The 19,211-nt window shown below is 35.8% G+C and overlaps 1 protein-coding gene across 9 annotated transcripts in view; it reads left to right on the top strand.

Moving 5' to 3' along the window:
* The window catches only part of inpp4b (inositol polyphosphate-4-phosphatase type II B), a 237,456-nt gene that overhangs the window by 160,587 nt on the left and 57,658 nt on the right, over positions 1-19,211 (top strand). For all 9 annotated transcript variants that reach the window (XM_089131969.1, XM_089131970.1, XM_089131965.1 and 6 more), the window contains 3 exons: positions 7,150-7,330; positions 12,746-13,015; positions 16,204-16,342. In XM_089131969.1, coding sequence (XP_088988095.1) covers positions 7,150-7,330; positions 12,746-13,015; positions 16,204-16,342 — 590 coding nt within the window. The remainder of the gene's footprint in view (positions 1-7,149; positions 7,331-12,745; positions 13,016-16,203; positions 16,343-19,211) is intronic.

The following is a 19,211-nucleotide window of genomic DNA, read 5'->3' as shown; positions in this document are numbered from 1 at the left end:
AACGTTACAGCTAGAAAGTATACATAATATCGACCAATTAGTGTTTTTAAACCATGGAAAGAGGTCAATATAACAGCAGGAAAACAATTATGTCACATAACGTTTCATTTAGCTCAGGAAAGCCATTTAATGACCATAGCATGTTAACTGAATAGAAAAAATAGCAAGAGAGGAGATTTTGCTGATCACTATATCACATATTTATTATATTTTTTTTACTTATGTCATTAAATAATTGTTATTATACGCGAATGTCCACGTCTTGTACTCGCCCAGGAAATCTGTAAACCGTACGGCACCAGACAGGGGCAGTCGACCCGGGGTATTCACAATGTTTTCTCTTCAAAATTAAAATTTTACTGCCACCATTGAAACAATTTATAACGGAAACTGTTTACCCACTCGACATTATACAAGGGATAACGTTGTAACGTTAGTGACAGTCGTAAATCGCGGGCTGTTTATTCCAGTGGACGCAAGTTGCAACTAAAACAATAGGAGGCAATGGCGCAACGCTACCCAGCAACAGCTCAGTAATGGCGCCCGCTTACTTCCGGTAGTTTCGCCGGATTCGTCTATATGAAGAGTTCAGATGCAAAAGCCTCTAAATGCCATTTGAAATTTTCTTCTTTAATGATGATTTTTATCAAGCTTGTATATTTAAGTTCAGTAATTTCACTTAAATAACAATTAATAGGTAATTATCATTGCTATTTACGTAAGTAAAATCACTGAACTTAAATATACAAGCTTGATAAAAATGATCATTCTAGAAGAAAATTTCAAATGGCACTTAGAGGCTTTTGCATCTGAACTCTTCATATGCAATGTTTATTTTATATTATGTACTTATATATGGTGGAAACAAATTTCCTCTCGAGGACAAATAAATCATCATCATCATATGAACGTTGTTCCTGTTTTGGAGTGAAAAGCAATGCTAACAGACCGCGTCCTCCATGTTATATATCCCCGAAACCAGTTTGTAAGGCCTGTGGACATCCATAAATGTCTCTCTGCCTTCACATTTGTACATTCAATCCGAGATGTGGGCCTGATTGCGCTGAGGGGCTTGGCGTTTCCTTTTTCTCTCATTAGCATCATTTTAATTTCCATTGATCATTTATGAATATCCAGACTGCACATTGACTGATCTTCAAGTGTGTATATGGAGGATGTGCCTAATGGTAGCGCTCATTTGACATACTTCCTGCTGTTCTGTGGCGAAATTTCCCTCTTCCCTGCTGTGTGTGTTTGATGCTGCGGTGTAGATTATTTTAGTCTAGTCATGCGCTCTTTTGAAGTACTCTATATTTGATAATAGACTTTAGAGTAAATGGCATGTTTAATTTTAGGACAATAATGCTTTGTGGAAGATGTTTTGACTCTGGTTATTTGATGTGGTTCAAATTCTAAAAAATAGTTGGAATCAATATATGCAAAGATAAAGGTAACTATGCTAAAGCTAAACTATGCTAAACAGACCCGTTCGCAAAGATCCGCCCCCTTTAGTTGCTTTCGCTATGTCCGACAAGCCACGCCCTCCAATTATCTCTTTCTTCTATTTATAGCATCAAATAAACATGAATGAGCATCAGAAGGAATGTTGTTTCGTCAGTACACACCGTTTTTCAAGTTCAAGTCCACCTACCAACTCTCTTGAACGCTAGGTCGGACAAAATGGCGGATTCTGCAGATGGTGGATTATGATTGGTCAGATCGCCTGTCAATCAAACTCCTGGCGAAGGGTGACATTGTTAAAAAGAGCATCTGTATCTGGGACAAACACAATAAGGATATCAATACCCTTAAATAAGACATCAAATGTAATGTAACTAATAAAACTAAACGACGTGAGACCATTAAAAAAATACTGCTATTTTTGACACTTAAAATTGAAATGCTGCGGTCATTTAATTGAATCATTTAATTTAAATGAACTGGCATGCTAAAACTAATGTGGCTACAATGCTAATCAGACTATCTCCCAATGATATTTGAGTATGGTGCCTGCCTCATTTGCCATCTACTTCGCCCACTTTTGAATGAAAATGCAAAAACACATCTGCAGATTGGGTCTGGGCTTTGAGATTGGGAGAAGCTGGAGGGCTTGTGATGAATGAGTCGGCTGCGGCACAAATGCTGTTTTCGTGAAGCTAGGTTTATAAAGAACCTCTTCAGGCTAGATCGGGTCTGGCTCTCCTGAGGTGTTCGGCCAACAAGTCATTAGCCATCGTGCCGGGTCTCAGATGGCATCATGTTCCTGCCGCTTCCTGTGAATCACATCCTAATAAGAGTTGTGATGAAACGTCACACTCTTTCTGTCTTACATTCGCTTGATTTATAGGACACTGCCATTAATCGATTTGAGAATGGTTTTGTTTCATCAGTCTCAGAGTTGTTCACTTATTGTACATTAAAAGTATAGCTAATGTCACAAAAAAATGGGAAGTAGTTTTTTTTTATGATTATGCTTTGTAAATACAGAAATGTTTATTGTGCCACCAAAAATTTAATATGTAATACTGTGACTCAAATGAATCTTTGCAAAATTAAATTGCAATGAATTGAATCACTAAATCAAATGGACTTTTCAAATCAAAACACTTTTGAGTGATACCTCAAAATAATTGATGAATCTATTATCTGTCTTGATTAAAAATCAAACTGGTTGGAATTAAATTTTGTGAACACTATTGAGTAGCTACTGGCTCAAATGGTCTATTTTTTAAATGCGTCAATCGAAGTGTCTGAATGAATTGAATCGCTAAAACTCAAATTGACTTTTCTAAGCAGTGAATATAAAAAAAAACTGAATCTGAACAATTTCATTGAATTTTTCTGAATGAATCGATTTGGTTAAAACAAAATGAACACTATCGGAGGAATGATTCAGTAAATAAAAATTTTGAACCAGTCGATTGAAATGAATTGCTAAAAAACACTATTGAGTGATAATAACTCAAAGGAATCATTCAATCTGTTTTTGAAGCAACTCACTAAAATGAGTTGTCTAAATGAACCAATTTGAGTAATGAATCAAATGAATCTTCAAAACTTTTTAAAACCAGTTCATAAAAATGAGCGGCCGGAAGAAACGAACCTAAATGAACACTAGGCAACAGTGACTCAAATCAGAAATGAAATTATTTCTCTAAAACAGATGTGAACACGATCAGTGATTAATCAAGTTAATCGACTACAAAAGTTGATTAAAATGAACTGGCCCTTACCAGCAGTAGTTTTGTCAATCTATAATGCTAAAAATGTTGGAAAAATGAAAATATATTTAAGTTAGTCACTGCTTTTTGCTCCCCTACACTGACATTAACCATCGGTTTGACTTTGGAGTGTATTCCCTGCTGTGTTGTGTCACTTTAGACCTGCTAAATGAGTCCGGTGGCTTGTGTTATTGATGTTCTCTCATATGTTTCACTGTCCCCTGGTGTGCGTCTCCTCTCTTTAAGAAAGGCCTTTTATTTTGCTTATAGCAGTGGTTAGCGATGGTTAGCGATCCTCCCGAGAGCCAATTACTGTATCTGAAGTCTCGCCCGGATACGCTGATCTAGGATCAGGACACTAACTCCAGCATCACAAACAAGCTTACAAACGGACGGTGTCCAGCTAACATGTTACGTGTCACGCCCGCAGGTTCTCCTCATCATCACCTCATCGTTCTGTGTTTGACGCCATCTTAATAAATCTCACGACTGCCTCTAATACCGGACTTGAACGGGATACTCATGACTTTGTCGTTATGTTTAACGCCTTATCTTACATTCAAGCACTTATCGTCATGCATTTGTTCAGTGGGCACATTTATGACTTCAATACACATGGCAGGGCTCTCATTTATGAGTAATTGGAGCAATATTTGTAATGGCAAATTTATTATAAATGAATTCCAGATGGGACTAATAACAGTAAAGTCATTTGCGCCCTTTGTACGGTTGAATTTAATTATCATAAAAGCACTATAAGTGTGATTATAATTGAAACATGGTCTGTGAATGTCACAATAGTTCAGGGATTTACGCTTATAATGGCGAATTAGTGCTATTAAACACGTTTAATTAATCTAATATCAAATTTCTTATAAATGCAAAAAAAAAAAAATCTACCTACTGTTTTTCATCCATAATATTAGTATATATATATATATATATATATATATATATATATATATATATATAATAAATAAAATACAATATATATATATATATATATATACATATTATATACATGTGTATATATATATATATATATATATATATTAATAATACCTTCACCTGTCATTTATCAGTGTAAATAATAAAAATTAACCATGTGTAATACGATATATTAATGATATAATACATATAAATATAAACTTGTATAACTATAAAATTAAAAATAGTTCAATTTTATATATATATATATATATATATATATATATATAAATATATATATAATAGTCCCGGTATTTACAGTATCAAAAGTGTAAATAATAATAAATAATTATATTTAATATAATATATAAATAATATGATGTGATACATAGGAATATACAAAATAAACATAATAGTTAATTTATTATTTAAATTATATATATTTTTCTTTTTTTCACATGCTGTTTAGTGATTGTTATGATCTAGGAAATGATTTGAAGACATATTCATTCTCTAAATGGTGGCCTGAATTAATGTTTGGCATCTTTCAGTCCATTGTGAGACGCATCGCCATATTTGCAGACAGAGGTCGTGTATATAAACATCCCGAGGGTCAGAGCGAGGGTAATGCGTCATGAAAAAGTAGATTATGACTTTTTTGGGCGACAAACTGTGTAAGTGGCCATCAGGGGGGAAATGAACAGCTAAAAATGCATGATGTATTCCCTTTAAAAGAGCCGTTTCTATTGCCCACCAGTGTCCTCCGAGCTGAGATGTTCAGTATTCACGCAGGGATTGTGATTGGCTCGTCTGGGTTTATTAGATGCGTTTCCCGATCTGATTGCTTCATTGATGTCACAGTGCTGTAATCACACCTTGATGATGAGCAAGATGACACTCTTGGGCGGTATAACGGGTAATAGCGAATACCAGTGTTTGTTTTTGTTATGATATGAATTTTTAATATACCACAATACCAGTGTATGTGGCTTTAACATCGCTGGGAATGCTTTTCACTGTGATGACGCACAGCTGTATGTGTTACTAAGATAGATAGGTTAAACTATGATTGATAGCTGTCAAATTATACTACAGTGTTTCCCATCCATTGGTTCACACATTTGCTTTGACATTTGCTGTTCTTCCAGAAACGCCAACGCTATCATTATTGTTCAGTTGTTGTGCCTTCTCCAAACCCCAGAGGACTTCTGGATTCAAAAAAACCCATTCAACCTCGTTTAATCCAGCGGTGATCTAACTCACCAGCTGAAACAATTCCTATTAAAGGGATACTTCAGGATTTAGCATTAAGCTTTGTATTAAAGGACAACTCCGGCGCAAAATGAACATTTGGTCTAATTACACATTGCTACCTAGTCAACCGTTATCTGAGATTTGTTTTCATGATGGCCGAATGTAAATAGTGTTATCTCTAAAAAACAGTTTAGCCTATAACGCTAGTATAACGCTAGTATATAGGGCATGGAGCAATGACAAATAAAAATCGCTTGTTAAGGCTCAAAATAGCCCCACACTAACACAACAGCATAAGGGTCCCTACATTCAAACCGAAGCATTGAGAACTTTGTCAGTGTCCATACAGTTTAATAAGAAGATATTTTATACACACAGTCAACTTCGCGAATTCAGGAAGAAGCCATCTTTGAAAAATAGTCTCTACCAGTCGATCTATGAACGCTGATCCATGTGCGCTGAACTGTGCAGAACCTCATATGGTCTGTGGTTTTCGGAAGAAACACAAACACGAACCGTTTTCTTCTCTTCAATATGTACACGTAGCCTACTGTTCGCGCTCACCTTATCACCTTATTTACATCTCACCGGCGCACATGGATCGGCGTTCGTAGATCGACTGGTAGAGACTATTTTTCAAAGATGGCTTCTTCCTGTATTCGCGAAGTTGACTGTGTGTATAAAATATCTTCTTATTAAACTGTATGGACACTGACAAAGTTCTCAATGCTTCGGTTTGAACGTAGGGACCCTTATTATGCTGTCGTGTTAGTGTGGGCTATTTTGAGCCTTAACAAGCTATTTTTATTTGTCATTACTCTATGTTCTATATACTAGCGTTATGCTAGCGTTATAGGCTAAACTGTTTTTAGAGATAAAACTATTTACATTCGGCAATCATGAAAACAAATCTCAGATAACGGTTGACTAGGTAGCAATGTGTAATTAGACCAAAGGTTCATTTTGCCCCGGAGTTGTCCTTTAATAGGAAACCTGTAGTATTTTCACATTACTGTGTTTTCCATCCTCATATACCCCTGAGACGAGAGATTTATGTATTTTTTGTCTGGAAAAAATCCTCAGATGATGTAAAAATCATCATTTTTTGTCATCTGAGGATTTTGTTGTCCAGAGTAGAGGATGACACGGGAGTGGATTTTCACTCCTGTCTCGTCCCACTCCCATAGAAAGAAATCTTGTCCCGTCCCACTCCCAGACCAAAGTTTAAAAAATAATCCCATCCCATCCCGCTCCTGGTAAATTGACTCCCGCTCCTGTACCGCTCCCATATATTTTTTTCTTCAATTAGTGTTTAGTAATCCATCCTGTTTTAGACCAGCTGCTGAGCCCCTGTTTCTAGATTTTTCAGAAAATGAAGACAGCAAATAAAAGAAAAACAGTACATAGTTCACACCATACAATAGTTTAATAAACCCAAAGAGCACATAAAGCTGCATTTTACTCATTTATTGTTGAGCAAATTTATTGTAGAGCAATCCCAACAATCCCTTTAAGAAATAGAATAAAACGATTTATAAACTAAATTAATTTAAAATTGCGTATATTTATTTCATTGTTTAGGCTATTATTTCATTTTTTTTAATACATTTTAGGAGGAAAGTGGTTTTTCCCATTATTCTAACTCCTGTGTAAATGCATTTATGCCGCTTCAGAGAAGCAGTAAACATTCTGTGTAAATGCACATTTTTGCATTTATTAATTGAGTCTCTCTCTCGATGTCCTCCAGCCACAGCACAGCGTATCAGTGCATCTACTATCCCCCGGATCAGACGGCCCGTGCGCGTGAGATCCTGAGTGTGGTGTCCCAGCTCCAGCCGCTCATCTCTGCGCTGGCCGACCAGCTGCTCCAGGCCCAGCACCGCTCCACTGAAGCTCTGCGGGACGTCCTGAAGAGCCTGGAGGAGAAGGTGAGCTTCCTCACACAGTTACACCGGTCCTACGTGACGGCACACACTCTCAGAAAAAAAGGTACAAAAGCTGTCACTGGGGCTGTACCTTTTCAAAAGGTAATCCTTTTTAGGTGCTAATATGTACATTTTAGGTGTTAATATGTACATTTTAGGTGTTAATATGTACATTTTAGGTGTTAATATGTACATTTTAGTTGCTAACGTGTACATTTTAGGTGTTAATATGTACATTTTAGGTGTTAATATGTACATTTTAGGTGTTAATATGCACATTGTAGGTGTTAATATGCACATTGTAGGTGTTAATATGTACATTTTAGGTGTTAATATGTACATTTTAGGTGTTAATATGTACATTGTAGGTGCTAATATGTACATTTTAGGTGTTAATATGTACATTTTAGGTGTTAATATGTACATTTTAAGTGTTAATTTGTACATTTTAGGTGTTAATATGTACATTTTAGGTGTTGATATGCACATTGTAGGTGCTAATATGTACATTTTAGGTGTTAATATGTACATTTTAGGTGTTGATATGCACATTTTAGGTGTTAATATGTACATTTTAGTTGCTAATATGTACATTTTAGTTGCTAATATGTACATTTTAGGTGTTAATATGCATGTTTTAGGTGATAATATGTACATTTGAGGTGCTAATATGTACATTTTAAGTGTTAACATGTACATTTGAAGAGCTAATATGTTCATGTTAGGTCCTAATATGTACATTTTAGTTGCTAATATGTACCACTAAAGGTACCAATATGCAGCCTTTGGGTAAAAACGTGTACCTTTTGAAAAGGTACAGCCCCAGTTACAGCTTTTGTACCTTTTTTTCTGAGAGTGCAGACGTTCAGAATGAGGATGTTTCAGATAAATGCTGTTCATGGTTTTTTACAGAAATATAAAGCAGCATAACCTGTTTTCATCATTGATAATAATCAGGAAAGTATTAGCATATTACAGTGACTTCTGAAGGGTCATGTGACACTAAAGACTGGAGTAATGATGCTGAAAATTCAGCTTTGGAATAAATTACATTTGAACATATTTTGAATTGCAATAATATTTCACAATATTGCTGTTTTTTTACTGTGTGTGTGTGTGTTATAGTTAATTAAAACTGAAACCAAAACCAAAGAAGCATTCTCATTAAAAATAAATTTATATAATAACATATTTAATTTTTTTTTCACCGCTTTTTTTTTTCTCTTTACGATAATAACTGGAAAGATTCATTATGGGATTACTATGACTCATAAAAAAAAACCCCTTTGAAAAATCTTTATACGAAGGACTATTTCAGCCAGTGTCCTCGAATACACAAGTCAATTTGGAATTACATAAAGTTTTAAAGCAAAAGTAAAAAATTTAAATAAAGTATTAATCTTTAAGACAGTGGCCTGGGAGCATAAATGTAAAATGAGTGAATTGTGCGGATGATTGTGCGTCTATTAATAGTCCTGCAAATGTTCATGCTTTAAGGGCAAATATCTTTTCTAATGAAATACATTACTGTCACACATCGTGAAGCCGCTGCCGATCGACTGACAGAAATCACGTCTAGGGTTTCTGCCAGTGAATAACACTCAATTGGTACAGGAATTGTATCAGAGGGTAATGCCATGTTGCTTTGATACATACTCGCATATAATAGTTCTTTTAATGGTATTACTATCATGTAAGCAAGGCATAGAAACATGGTATAACCGTGGTATAATGAACAAAAACCATGGTGGCTTGTAAATTAAATCAAACGGGTCAGTCTGCAAACATTGACACATGCGGCCATCGGTCTGTCACATTCCCCTCTGCCAAACCCTACAGAAGCACCAGGCCGAGGATCAGCTTTGGAGGCGATGGTGTTTTATGTTTGTAATTAATGGATTACATCTGGTGGTCTGGGACTCGGGGATTGTTTCTGCCACTGAGGAGTGTGTGCAATCAGCCGCCTTCATTTCTCCCTTCTCTCGGCCGCCTCTCTTCACCTCCTGATTAAAGTGTGACGTCCCGCGTGATCAGACGCTCAAGCTGATTGAAATCTCCAACCGTGAGCCTGTGTGTGTGTGTGTGTGTGTGTTGATGTTGCATTAGATCTCTACACACAGTCTAGGGCGGTGACAATTATTTCATTTTATTACCTTTTTATTTATTCTATTCCATTCCAAAATTTACAAACAACTAATCATTTATGTGTTTATTTGTGTTGAGCCATCACATTTACAAAACATCAATTGTAACTAATTGCTTTTTAAATATATATTATTAAAGAACCAGATAATTGATTTATTTCTTTAGAGCTGCTGATTAACAAACAGCAATTGTAATGAAGCTTATACTAAATATAATTTTGTAATTTTTCTTCTACCAAACAGCAGTTTATTTATTTTATTTATAAATTTTTCATTATTTAGTGTTTTGACCAAACAACAATTGTATCTAATTAAGTTAAAAATTATTTATATATATATATATATATATATATATTATTTTATATATTTATTATTTTGACCAAACGCCAATTGTAATTTAAGTTCATTAAAAATATTTGTTTTATTTTTAAGTTATTTATTTATTTATTTATTAGAGCTATCCATTTATTAGAGCTAAAAACAGCAATTTATTTATTTGGATTTTTTTTATTTTTTTTTTAAATATTTATTATTTTGACCAAACGCCAATTGTAATTTAAGTTCATTAAAAATATTTGTTTTATATTTAAGTTATATAATTTATTTATTATAGCTATCCCATTAACCATTATTTTATGTTTTGTTTTATGTTATCAGTTTTGTTTTATTATGTATTATTTTGACCAAACAGCAATTGTAAAGAAGTTGATTCAAAATTTTATTTGATTGTAATTTATTTTATTGTATTGTATTTTCACATTTCATTATGTTTGTTTTATTATATACTATTATTTTGACCAAACAACATTTGCATTTTTTCAAAATACTTCATTTTTAATTTTAAGGTTTTCTTGATTTAATTTTAGTTTTTTTTAAATTCAATATATCAATATATAAGTGCATATAGTAGTTAACTGTTAAACTGGTGCATTTAAATGAAAATAAATCAAAAGTAAAACAGGTTTCATGTTTATTTTCTCCCAGAAAGTGTGGCAGGGAGAGGGCAAACTTTGCAAACTATTGAAGTCTCTTCACCTCCTGTTGCGCACGTCTGAGAGTCAACGCTTGCACCAAATTCCTGTTCTCAAGAATGTGTGCTTTGGTAATGACAAGCTTCCGATCCTGACGTGTGATGAGGCGTCACTCACACACTGACAATGAAGAACTGTCCTGCAGGAATGCCTCCTCGCTGCCAGCAACTCAAAGTGTGGAGAACGTGAAGAAGAGCAGGCTTGTTAAAATGCCATTGAGTTTAAAAATAACCCTTAAAACATACCGCAGTTTCAGACCGGTGAGAATACAAACAGATTGCTGGAGAATTTGATGAATTGTGGGATGTGATCATGTCTAAAATAATGATTGGTGTGGTGGCGAAAAGGTCACAGGGACGTTGATTTTGTGATGTGCAAATGTCCCATCCAGCATCTGCACAATTGCCCCTGAAATATGAGGACACTGAGTAAACCGTACCGGTGACGGCTGGAAAATTACATTTGCAAAGATAAGCGAGGCCTAACTGGGTTCTTTTCTTAATCAATGCACAGCTATTCAAACTCATATAGTGGGGTGGAGTCAGGAAAAATGAATCTGTCAGAAAGGGCTAGTGTGACAAACATTACTTTGTCATAAATGAAGTTATTAACCCTCTGGGGTTGTTCGTTTCAGAGTCACACTCGGAATGTTCGGGTCCAAATGGACCCAAATGGCGGGATTCATATTTTTAAAAAAAAAATCTTTTTTTTTTCAACATTTTTTTTTTTTACTCGTTTTTTATAATATTTTTGGATTTTCTTTTTTGGTGTTTTGAGAAAATTTCAAAAATAAAAAAAATGTATAATTAGTATTAATGCAATAATTATGACAAATTTTTTCCCCCACATTGAACATAATAGATTTTTTTTTTTTTTTAAAGCTGTATTTCATTTTAGATTCAAGCCTAGACCTCATAAAAGCAATTTTTGAAATGAGATGGATGCCATCTGGTGGACAAACTGAGCATTTTAAAAATGCAAAACACATGTATAATCTGAATTTTTTGGTGTGTTCGTGTGTAAAAGTGTGTTTGTGTGTGTGTGTGGATGTGTCTTGATGTTTTATAGATTCACCCCTTCACTGTTGTGTGCTTTTTTTCAAGATCGTGGCTGATTTGTAGATTGTACGCACACAAAAACTTAGTATTTTCACATTTTTGCCAAATCCCATTCATTTTCCATGCACACCCCAAGTGTGACTATTTTTTTTACAACCACTTAGACTACTCACATCCTGTCCCCAATTTTTGTGTGTGTCCAAATACCAAATACCAACAAAGTCACCAAATATCGGACCATTCCGAGGAAGCTGTGATTAAAATAAATTTTTTATTTAAATTCTTCGGGTCCATTTAGGCCGAACAACCCCAGAGGGTTAAAGCAGCGTGCATAGTAATTCTAAAATAAAACTGGAAAAATCGTATTTAAATCGTATTTACACACACACATACACATTTGTAGAGTTTGTACTGTAATGTATATATTTTTTTAATTAATACTAATAGCAGCTAAAATGGGAGCACTTGAATTCTTTAGATGTCCAAAACTTTTCAGGTTCGTAGAATAATTAGTTGATTTTATTGTAATTAATTAAACCGATTATCTAATGCAGTTCATTTTCCTAATTTGACATCAGCTTGAACACACAAACAAATGAGGGAAACAGTTTAACATTGCAATCCTTTGATAACGAAATTGAGTCACAAATAGATTTTCACAGACTTTTATTACTTTGACATTAAAAAGTTCTTTCTCAGATAAAGTTTCTCCACGCGATTTTCAATGTGAAATCAGACTTTTGGACTTGTTGTGTACTCTGATGTGTTTCTCCAAACATGCACAAATAAACACATGTACAAGTGCGTACGAATATGAATGAGGTCGGTCCGTGTCTTTCTGTTTTTCCTGCGATCTTTTCAATATCCCAGCGCTTCAGAAGATTAATTGAATCATATGTTGTTGTTGTGCCGAGACCTTGTGTCAGAAGAACCAGCGCCTCTTTGTGTGTCTCTTTAATTCTTCTGCATCTTCATACTTCACTGTTCTCTTTCTATCCACTGAGCCATCGCTGTTTGCTCTTGTCTGCTTATTAGTTTTCTGATATGCTTCTCATCCCCCTCCCTTTAATCTTTGTCACACACTCTCATTCTCCGCCGTACTTTAATGAAATGTTGGTTATATAAATGCTATAAAAAACACCTCCCTCTCTCTCTCTCTCTCTCTCTCTCTCTCTCTCTCTGCAGACGGATCAGTTTGTTCACGCTCTGAAAGACGAGCTGGTGAAGAGCGCCCTCTTAGCGTTGCATGCCGCAAGTCCCGGATACGTCTGCAAAAGTCCGACTTCGACCCCGTCCAGCCCACACAAGGCCGACTCGCCCCCCGGCGTCACCGAGGAGTCCCACACCGTCTGCAATAATGTTAACGGCTCCCAAACACCCCAGAAGGAAAGCAAAGCGTCTCCCGTCCGCTCCGACTCCATCCCGCATCACAAAGAGTACGACGAGGAGGAATGGGCAAGTGTTGTTATGTAATAGCAGCTAATTGCCTAATTAGCTAATTGCCAATCATGTTTGATGATAGTGGTCCTGACCTAACTTTTAATTAGTGCGCGATTAATCGCATCCATGTGTGCACTGTGTATAATTCTTTTGTATATATAAATACACACACTAGCATGTATATATTCTAGAAATATTTGCTTCTATATATATTTATACATCATTTATATATAAATGTTTTATATATGAATTAGTGCTGTCAAACAATTAAAATATTGAATCGCGATTAATCGCATTAATGACACAGTTAACTCGCGATTAATCGCATTGACACAGTTAACTCGTGATTAATCGCATCAATGACACAGCTAACTCGCAATTAATCACATTAATGACACAGCTAACTCACAATTAATCTCATCAATGACACATTTAACTCACGATTAATTGCATTGACACGGCTAGCTCGCGATTAATCACATTAATGGCACAGCTAGCTCGCAATTAATCACATTGATGACAGATAACTCACGATTAATCACATCAATGACACATTTAACTCACGATTAATTGCATTGACAGCTAACTCGCAATTAATCGCATTAATGGCACATCTAACCCGCAATTAATCACATTAATGACACAGCTAACTCACGATTAATCGCATCAATCACACATTTAACTCACGATTAATTGCATTGACAGCTAACTCGTGATTAATCACATTAATGACACAGCTAACTCGCGATTAATCACATGAATGACACAGCTAACTCGCGATTAATCACATGAATGACACAGCTAACTCGCGATTAATCACATTAATGACACAGCTAGCCCACGATTAATCACATTAATGGCGCAACTTGCTCGCAATTTAATCACATTAATGACACTAACTCGCGATTAATCGCATCAATGACACTTTTAATTCGCGATTAATCGCATTGACACAACTAACTCGCGATTTAATCTTATTAATGACACAGCTAACTCGCGATTAATCACATTAATGACACAGCTAACTCGTGATTTAATCACATTAATGACACAGCTAACTCGCGATTAATCACATTCAATGACACATTTATCTCACGATTAATCGCATTAATGACACAGCTAACTCGTGATTAATCGCATTAATGACAGTTAATTCGCGATTAATCACATTACGACAAACACACAGATCACTTTGGTCTTGTCAATGGAACCATTTGGCAACTTTTTAAAAGTAAACTTTCCATTTAGAATCTTATTGGTGTCCATTTCAGCGTCTCGCGCTCTTCATCCACTCAAAATGTAACGTTAGCCTACTATTTGGCCGGCTCGCAGATCCAAACAAGCGTATGCGACGTGCCTGTTGTTTTGATTCTGGTCTAGCTAGATATTTGAAGTATAATTTAATTGTTTACATTACATTACATTAATTCATTTAGCTGACACTTTTATCCAAAGCGACTTACAGTTGCTATACGTCAGAGTTTGCACGCCTCTGGATCAACTAGGGGTTAAGTGTTGCTCAGGGACACATTGGTGTCTCACAGTGGATTCGGACCCAGGTCTCTCACACCAAAGGCATGTGTCTTATCCACTGCGCCATCACCACCCCAGTTGTTTAGTTGGTCTCACATGCCTTGAATAACATGGGGAAGCAGAGTTTTTGACCAATACTAGGACCGGCCACCGGGGGGCCATCGAGACGTTTTTGCTTCACTTTTCAGGGCTTGTGCGGCTCGCTTGATAGAAACCTTTACCACAGTAACTGAAGGATGAACCGCAAACTACAACCTTAAGAGGCTCAAGTTCTGTTTGTTTAGTCAATGCTGCTGTTAAACTGTGGTGTCTGGTTCCTGTAATTGCCTTTGTGTGAGTGTGTGCATGTGTGTGTGTGTGTCATAACCATGCCTAACAGGAGAGGATTAGAGGCCAAGATAAGACAAGCATCTCTAATCAATGCCAAAATAACTTGTGTGCCCTTGAGCTGCACTCACAAGAGGGAGAGTGAAGCCTGAAGTTAGTTCTAGCTAGACTTCCCCCAATATTCATAGAGGAAGGATGTTGTCGTTTTTCTCAGAATGTTTTACATTTGTGTTTTAATTATTTTACTTCTATCAGCCAATAGAAATGTAGAAATTTGCACAAACGTAGTAGTGGTCACCAGCAAGTGCTTAATTAAACATTATGAAAAGTATTTTTTTTTGTCTCTCCATAGAAAGGCACAATAAAATGGAAAACACACATTTTTTGAAGATGTTTTACTTTTAACGCCTTAAATGCGTTAGTTTTCTTCCTTTCTTCTTTTGGTCCTCTTTGTAACTTAATATGTCAGTCCAATTGGTGTGTGTGTGTGTGTGTGTGTGTGTGTGTGTGCAGCTTCCATAGTGTTTCTTAATGAGAAACATTTCAGAAACATCCTGACTTCTTAACCATTTGAATAAAGATCTTCATACGTTAGGTTGAACTCGGCTAGATCTCAATTTAACATTTAAGATAGAAAGTTTCTGTAATAAAGCCCCAGAAGCGGAAAACAGGCGAACAGAAATATCTTCATTTGGTTGTCGAAGACACTTGTGGAAAGGAGTGAAACAATCCTTCAAATCCTTCAAATAAATGATGCAAATGAAGTAACCTTTCAAAGCGAAGCTGTTCAATATTAACATTTTTTTATGTATATATCAAATTACCTTTAACATTATGCTTCAATCAACAGTGTAAATAATACAAATTAATTATATAATATTTATACAAAATACTTCCGTTTAATATTTTATTTATATTTAACAATATATAAATGTGCAAAATAGTCTAAATAAAATATTCAAAATAATGTATTGTAATATTTTACTATTTTATATTATTTTTTAAATACTTTTTATTGAAGTTATATCGTTACATAATGATTAATGATTGGTAAGTTTCCTTGGAATTAGTTAAAGACCTTTTTCATGTCTAGCTGTTTTTAATTTTGGGCCTTTCGCCCCATAATCAACACAAAAGTTGTAAAAAATAAGAAAGTCTGTGCCTGCTCATGGGACACGTACACACGGCAAAGATTTAGTAGTGACTGACTAGTTCCTCAAATGGGTGTGAATCTCCTAATTTATCATTCCAGAGGTCACTTGCACAATCAGTGCTTATCGTGACCGCGGCTGGTTTATGGGGTGTAAGTGTCGGTCCCTTAATGTTTGCTTTGACTCTTCTAGGACAGGGTCTGGGCCAGTGTGGCGAAGAGTTTGAACTGTGTCATTGCCACGGTGGATAAATTACAGGAGCAAGACAACAACAACCAGGAGTCAGTGCCCTGCCACACGCTCGCTGACGTCATCACCTCACACAGTCCCGGTACGTCTGTCCAACCACACCCAAACGAGCAGTCAGAAGCTCCAGACCCATCACACGCTTAAAGGGATAGTTCACCCAAAAATCAAGAGTAGTGACTCGACCTCATGTTGTTCCAACCAGTGGCGGATTTAGCCAATCGGGGGCCCAAAGCGAAGATATTTCCCTAATGAAAAAGCTAATCTACGGGGAAGTAAAGGTTGGCCTTCCCTAACAGAGAATCTTTGCCAAAATGCCAGGAAACCCAGCACTGTTCATTCTTTTTTAAGATCAAATTAATATCAATATATATAATATATGTCAACGTATTTCTTAAAGGGATAGTTCACCCAAAAATGAAAATTTTGTCAGTATTTACTCACCCTCATGTTATTCAGCCCATCTTCAGAACACAAATTAAGATATTTTTGATGAAATCTGAGAGCTGGATCACTCCTCCATACCAGTCCATAGGCTTCTTGAGGGATTGAAACTTACCGGCCTCAAAAAGTTATTAAAGACATCGTTAAAATAGTCCAAGTTACTGCAGTGGCTCAATCTTAACTTTATCAAGCGACGAGACACTTTTTGTGCGCAAAACAAACATAAATAACGACTTTATTTCAACTATTCACTTCCTTCTCTTTGCGCCTCTAGTCTTAAACTAGTTTAACAGCGTATGATCTGTTATTGTACGTCACACACATGACCAGCGTCGGCCAATAGTGAGCCTACGTGTGCCGTAGCTCTACGCTATCACACTACGTTAACTGACTAGAGGCCCATAGAGAAGGAAGTGAATAGTTGAAGTAAAGTCGTTATTTATGTTTGTTTTTGCGCACAAAAAGTGTCTCGTCGCTTGATAAAGTTAAGATTGAGCCGCTCTATTTTAACGATGTCTTTAATAACTTTTTGAGGCCGGCAAGTTTCAATTCCTCAAGATGTATAACGGCTAACAACTTTATTCAACTATGCATTTTCTTCTCTGTGGGCCTCGCGCAGCGCTTCTGTGTCGTACGTCACACTCCACACACACATGACCAGCGTCGGCCAATAGCGAGCTTGCGTTTGACGTACAACACAACTGTCTCGAGGCCCACGGAGAAGGAAATTAATTGTTGGATAAAGTCGATATTTTTGTTTGTTTTGTTTTTTACACAAAAAAAGCTTTAAAAAATAATCCTGTTCCTTATCATTTCAATAGCAATAATATTCCACGTGTCACCAATTTTGACTCGAGACATTCCCTGTGAGGATTTTTCCCTTTTCAATGGTTTAACTTTTTTTTTTTCACGCTTTTAATAACAACCCGCGTCTTTTTTTCCCCCCCAAGCACATGTCAGGTCTGTCAGCTGAGAGATGAATATTAGCATCCACTGATCTTCTGTCAGACACTCAGTTTTTAACATAGCCGATGCTGCCACCACTTGGACACCATCTGAAACTGCACTCTGAGGTTCTGCCTGTTGCAATCCACAACATAAATATACATTTTCTGCTTGGCAATGACACTTTTTGTTACTCTGAGCTCATATTTAACACAATTTTCCATATTCATCTCAATCTTTAAGTAAGAGTCATATATCAGACTAAGCCTTCGGGTCATGTTAAAGCAATTGGTTATTGATTCCTTATGATTGTAAACCATTTCATTTTCATTTTAGAAATACTGTGTGCTTTGTTAGCATCTGATATTTCCGTTGCAGCAGTTTCCTACAGGTTTAAAGTTTCCTTGTAGTTTTTTTCCTACAGTTTTCGTTTGCAAGATCTTCCGATACATTTTGTGAGATAATTTCAACATGTAATTGCAGTATAAATGTTAGTGCGTAAATACTTCACATAACACAAGGAATTGTCCTTCATTCAAAGGCATGTTGATATGTGGCCGGACCGGTTTAGGTTTGATGTATCATGTCATGCACAATTAATTAACTGAACAACAATTCAGATCAATAGCATGATGAATACACCCTGGGTGGGAACCAAACTACTGAACATGACTCTGATTTGGGGAATGGGGTTAAATGGGGCAAAGTCACTCATGCAGTTTGGTACTGTGTATATAATGCTGCCAAGAATCTGATGACTAATGCAAAACACATTTAGACACGAAGCTTGTTGCAAAACAAATGAATGGAGCACGGTAGATCCAGTCCGTAGATTAAAGAGACCGATTGAAGCGCGTTTCTCATAAACTCTACACGTCAGATGATTTATTGTGATTCTCAGAGCTGAATGATAAATGGCTAAAATTACAAGCTAGTGCATGTGAAATTTCAACAGGACATCTGCATATGACGTTAACAGTCTTTTCCCTGGTTTTAAAGACAAGGCTTTATGTCTTTATGAGTCATTGAGTCATTTGTTCAACTGAGTCGTTTTATAATTGATTCATAAATGAAGTGACAGTCTTTATGAATTTGTCATTGAGTCATTTGTTTAACCGATTCGTTTAATAATTGATTCAGAAATGAAGTGACGGTCTTTATGAGTGAGTCATTGAGTCATTTGTTCAACCGATTTGTTTAATAATTTATTCTTAAATTAAGTGACTGTCTTTATGAGTGAGTCATTGAGTCATTTGCTCAACCGGTTAGTTTAATAATTGATTAATAAATTAAGTGACTGCCTTAATGAGTGAGTCATTGAGTCATTTGTTCAACTGAGTCGTTTTATAATTGATTCATAAATGAAGTGACAGTCTTTATGAATTTGTCATTGAGTCATTTGTTTAACCGATTCGTTTAATAATTGATTCAGAAATTAAGTGACTGTCTTTATGAGTGAGTCATTGAGTCATTTGTTCAACCGATTCGTTTAATAATTAATTCATAAATTAAGTGACTGTCTTTATGAGTGAGTCATTGAGTCATTTGTTCAACCGATTCGTTTA

This window comes from Pimephales promelas, chromosome 6, assembly GCF_988280905.1.
Source record: "Pimephales promelas chromosome 6, fPimPro1.hap1.1, whole genome shotgun sequence".
Taxonomy (NCBI): Eukaryota; Metazoa; Chordata; class Actinopteri; order Cypriniformes; family Leuciscidae; genus Pimephales; species Pimephales promelas.
The sequence above is the reverse complement of the archived record's forward strand: the minus strand, read 5'-3'. Positions and strand labels throughout refer to the sequence as shown.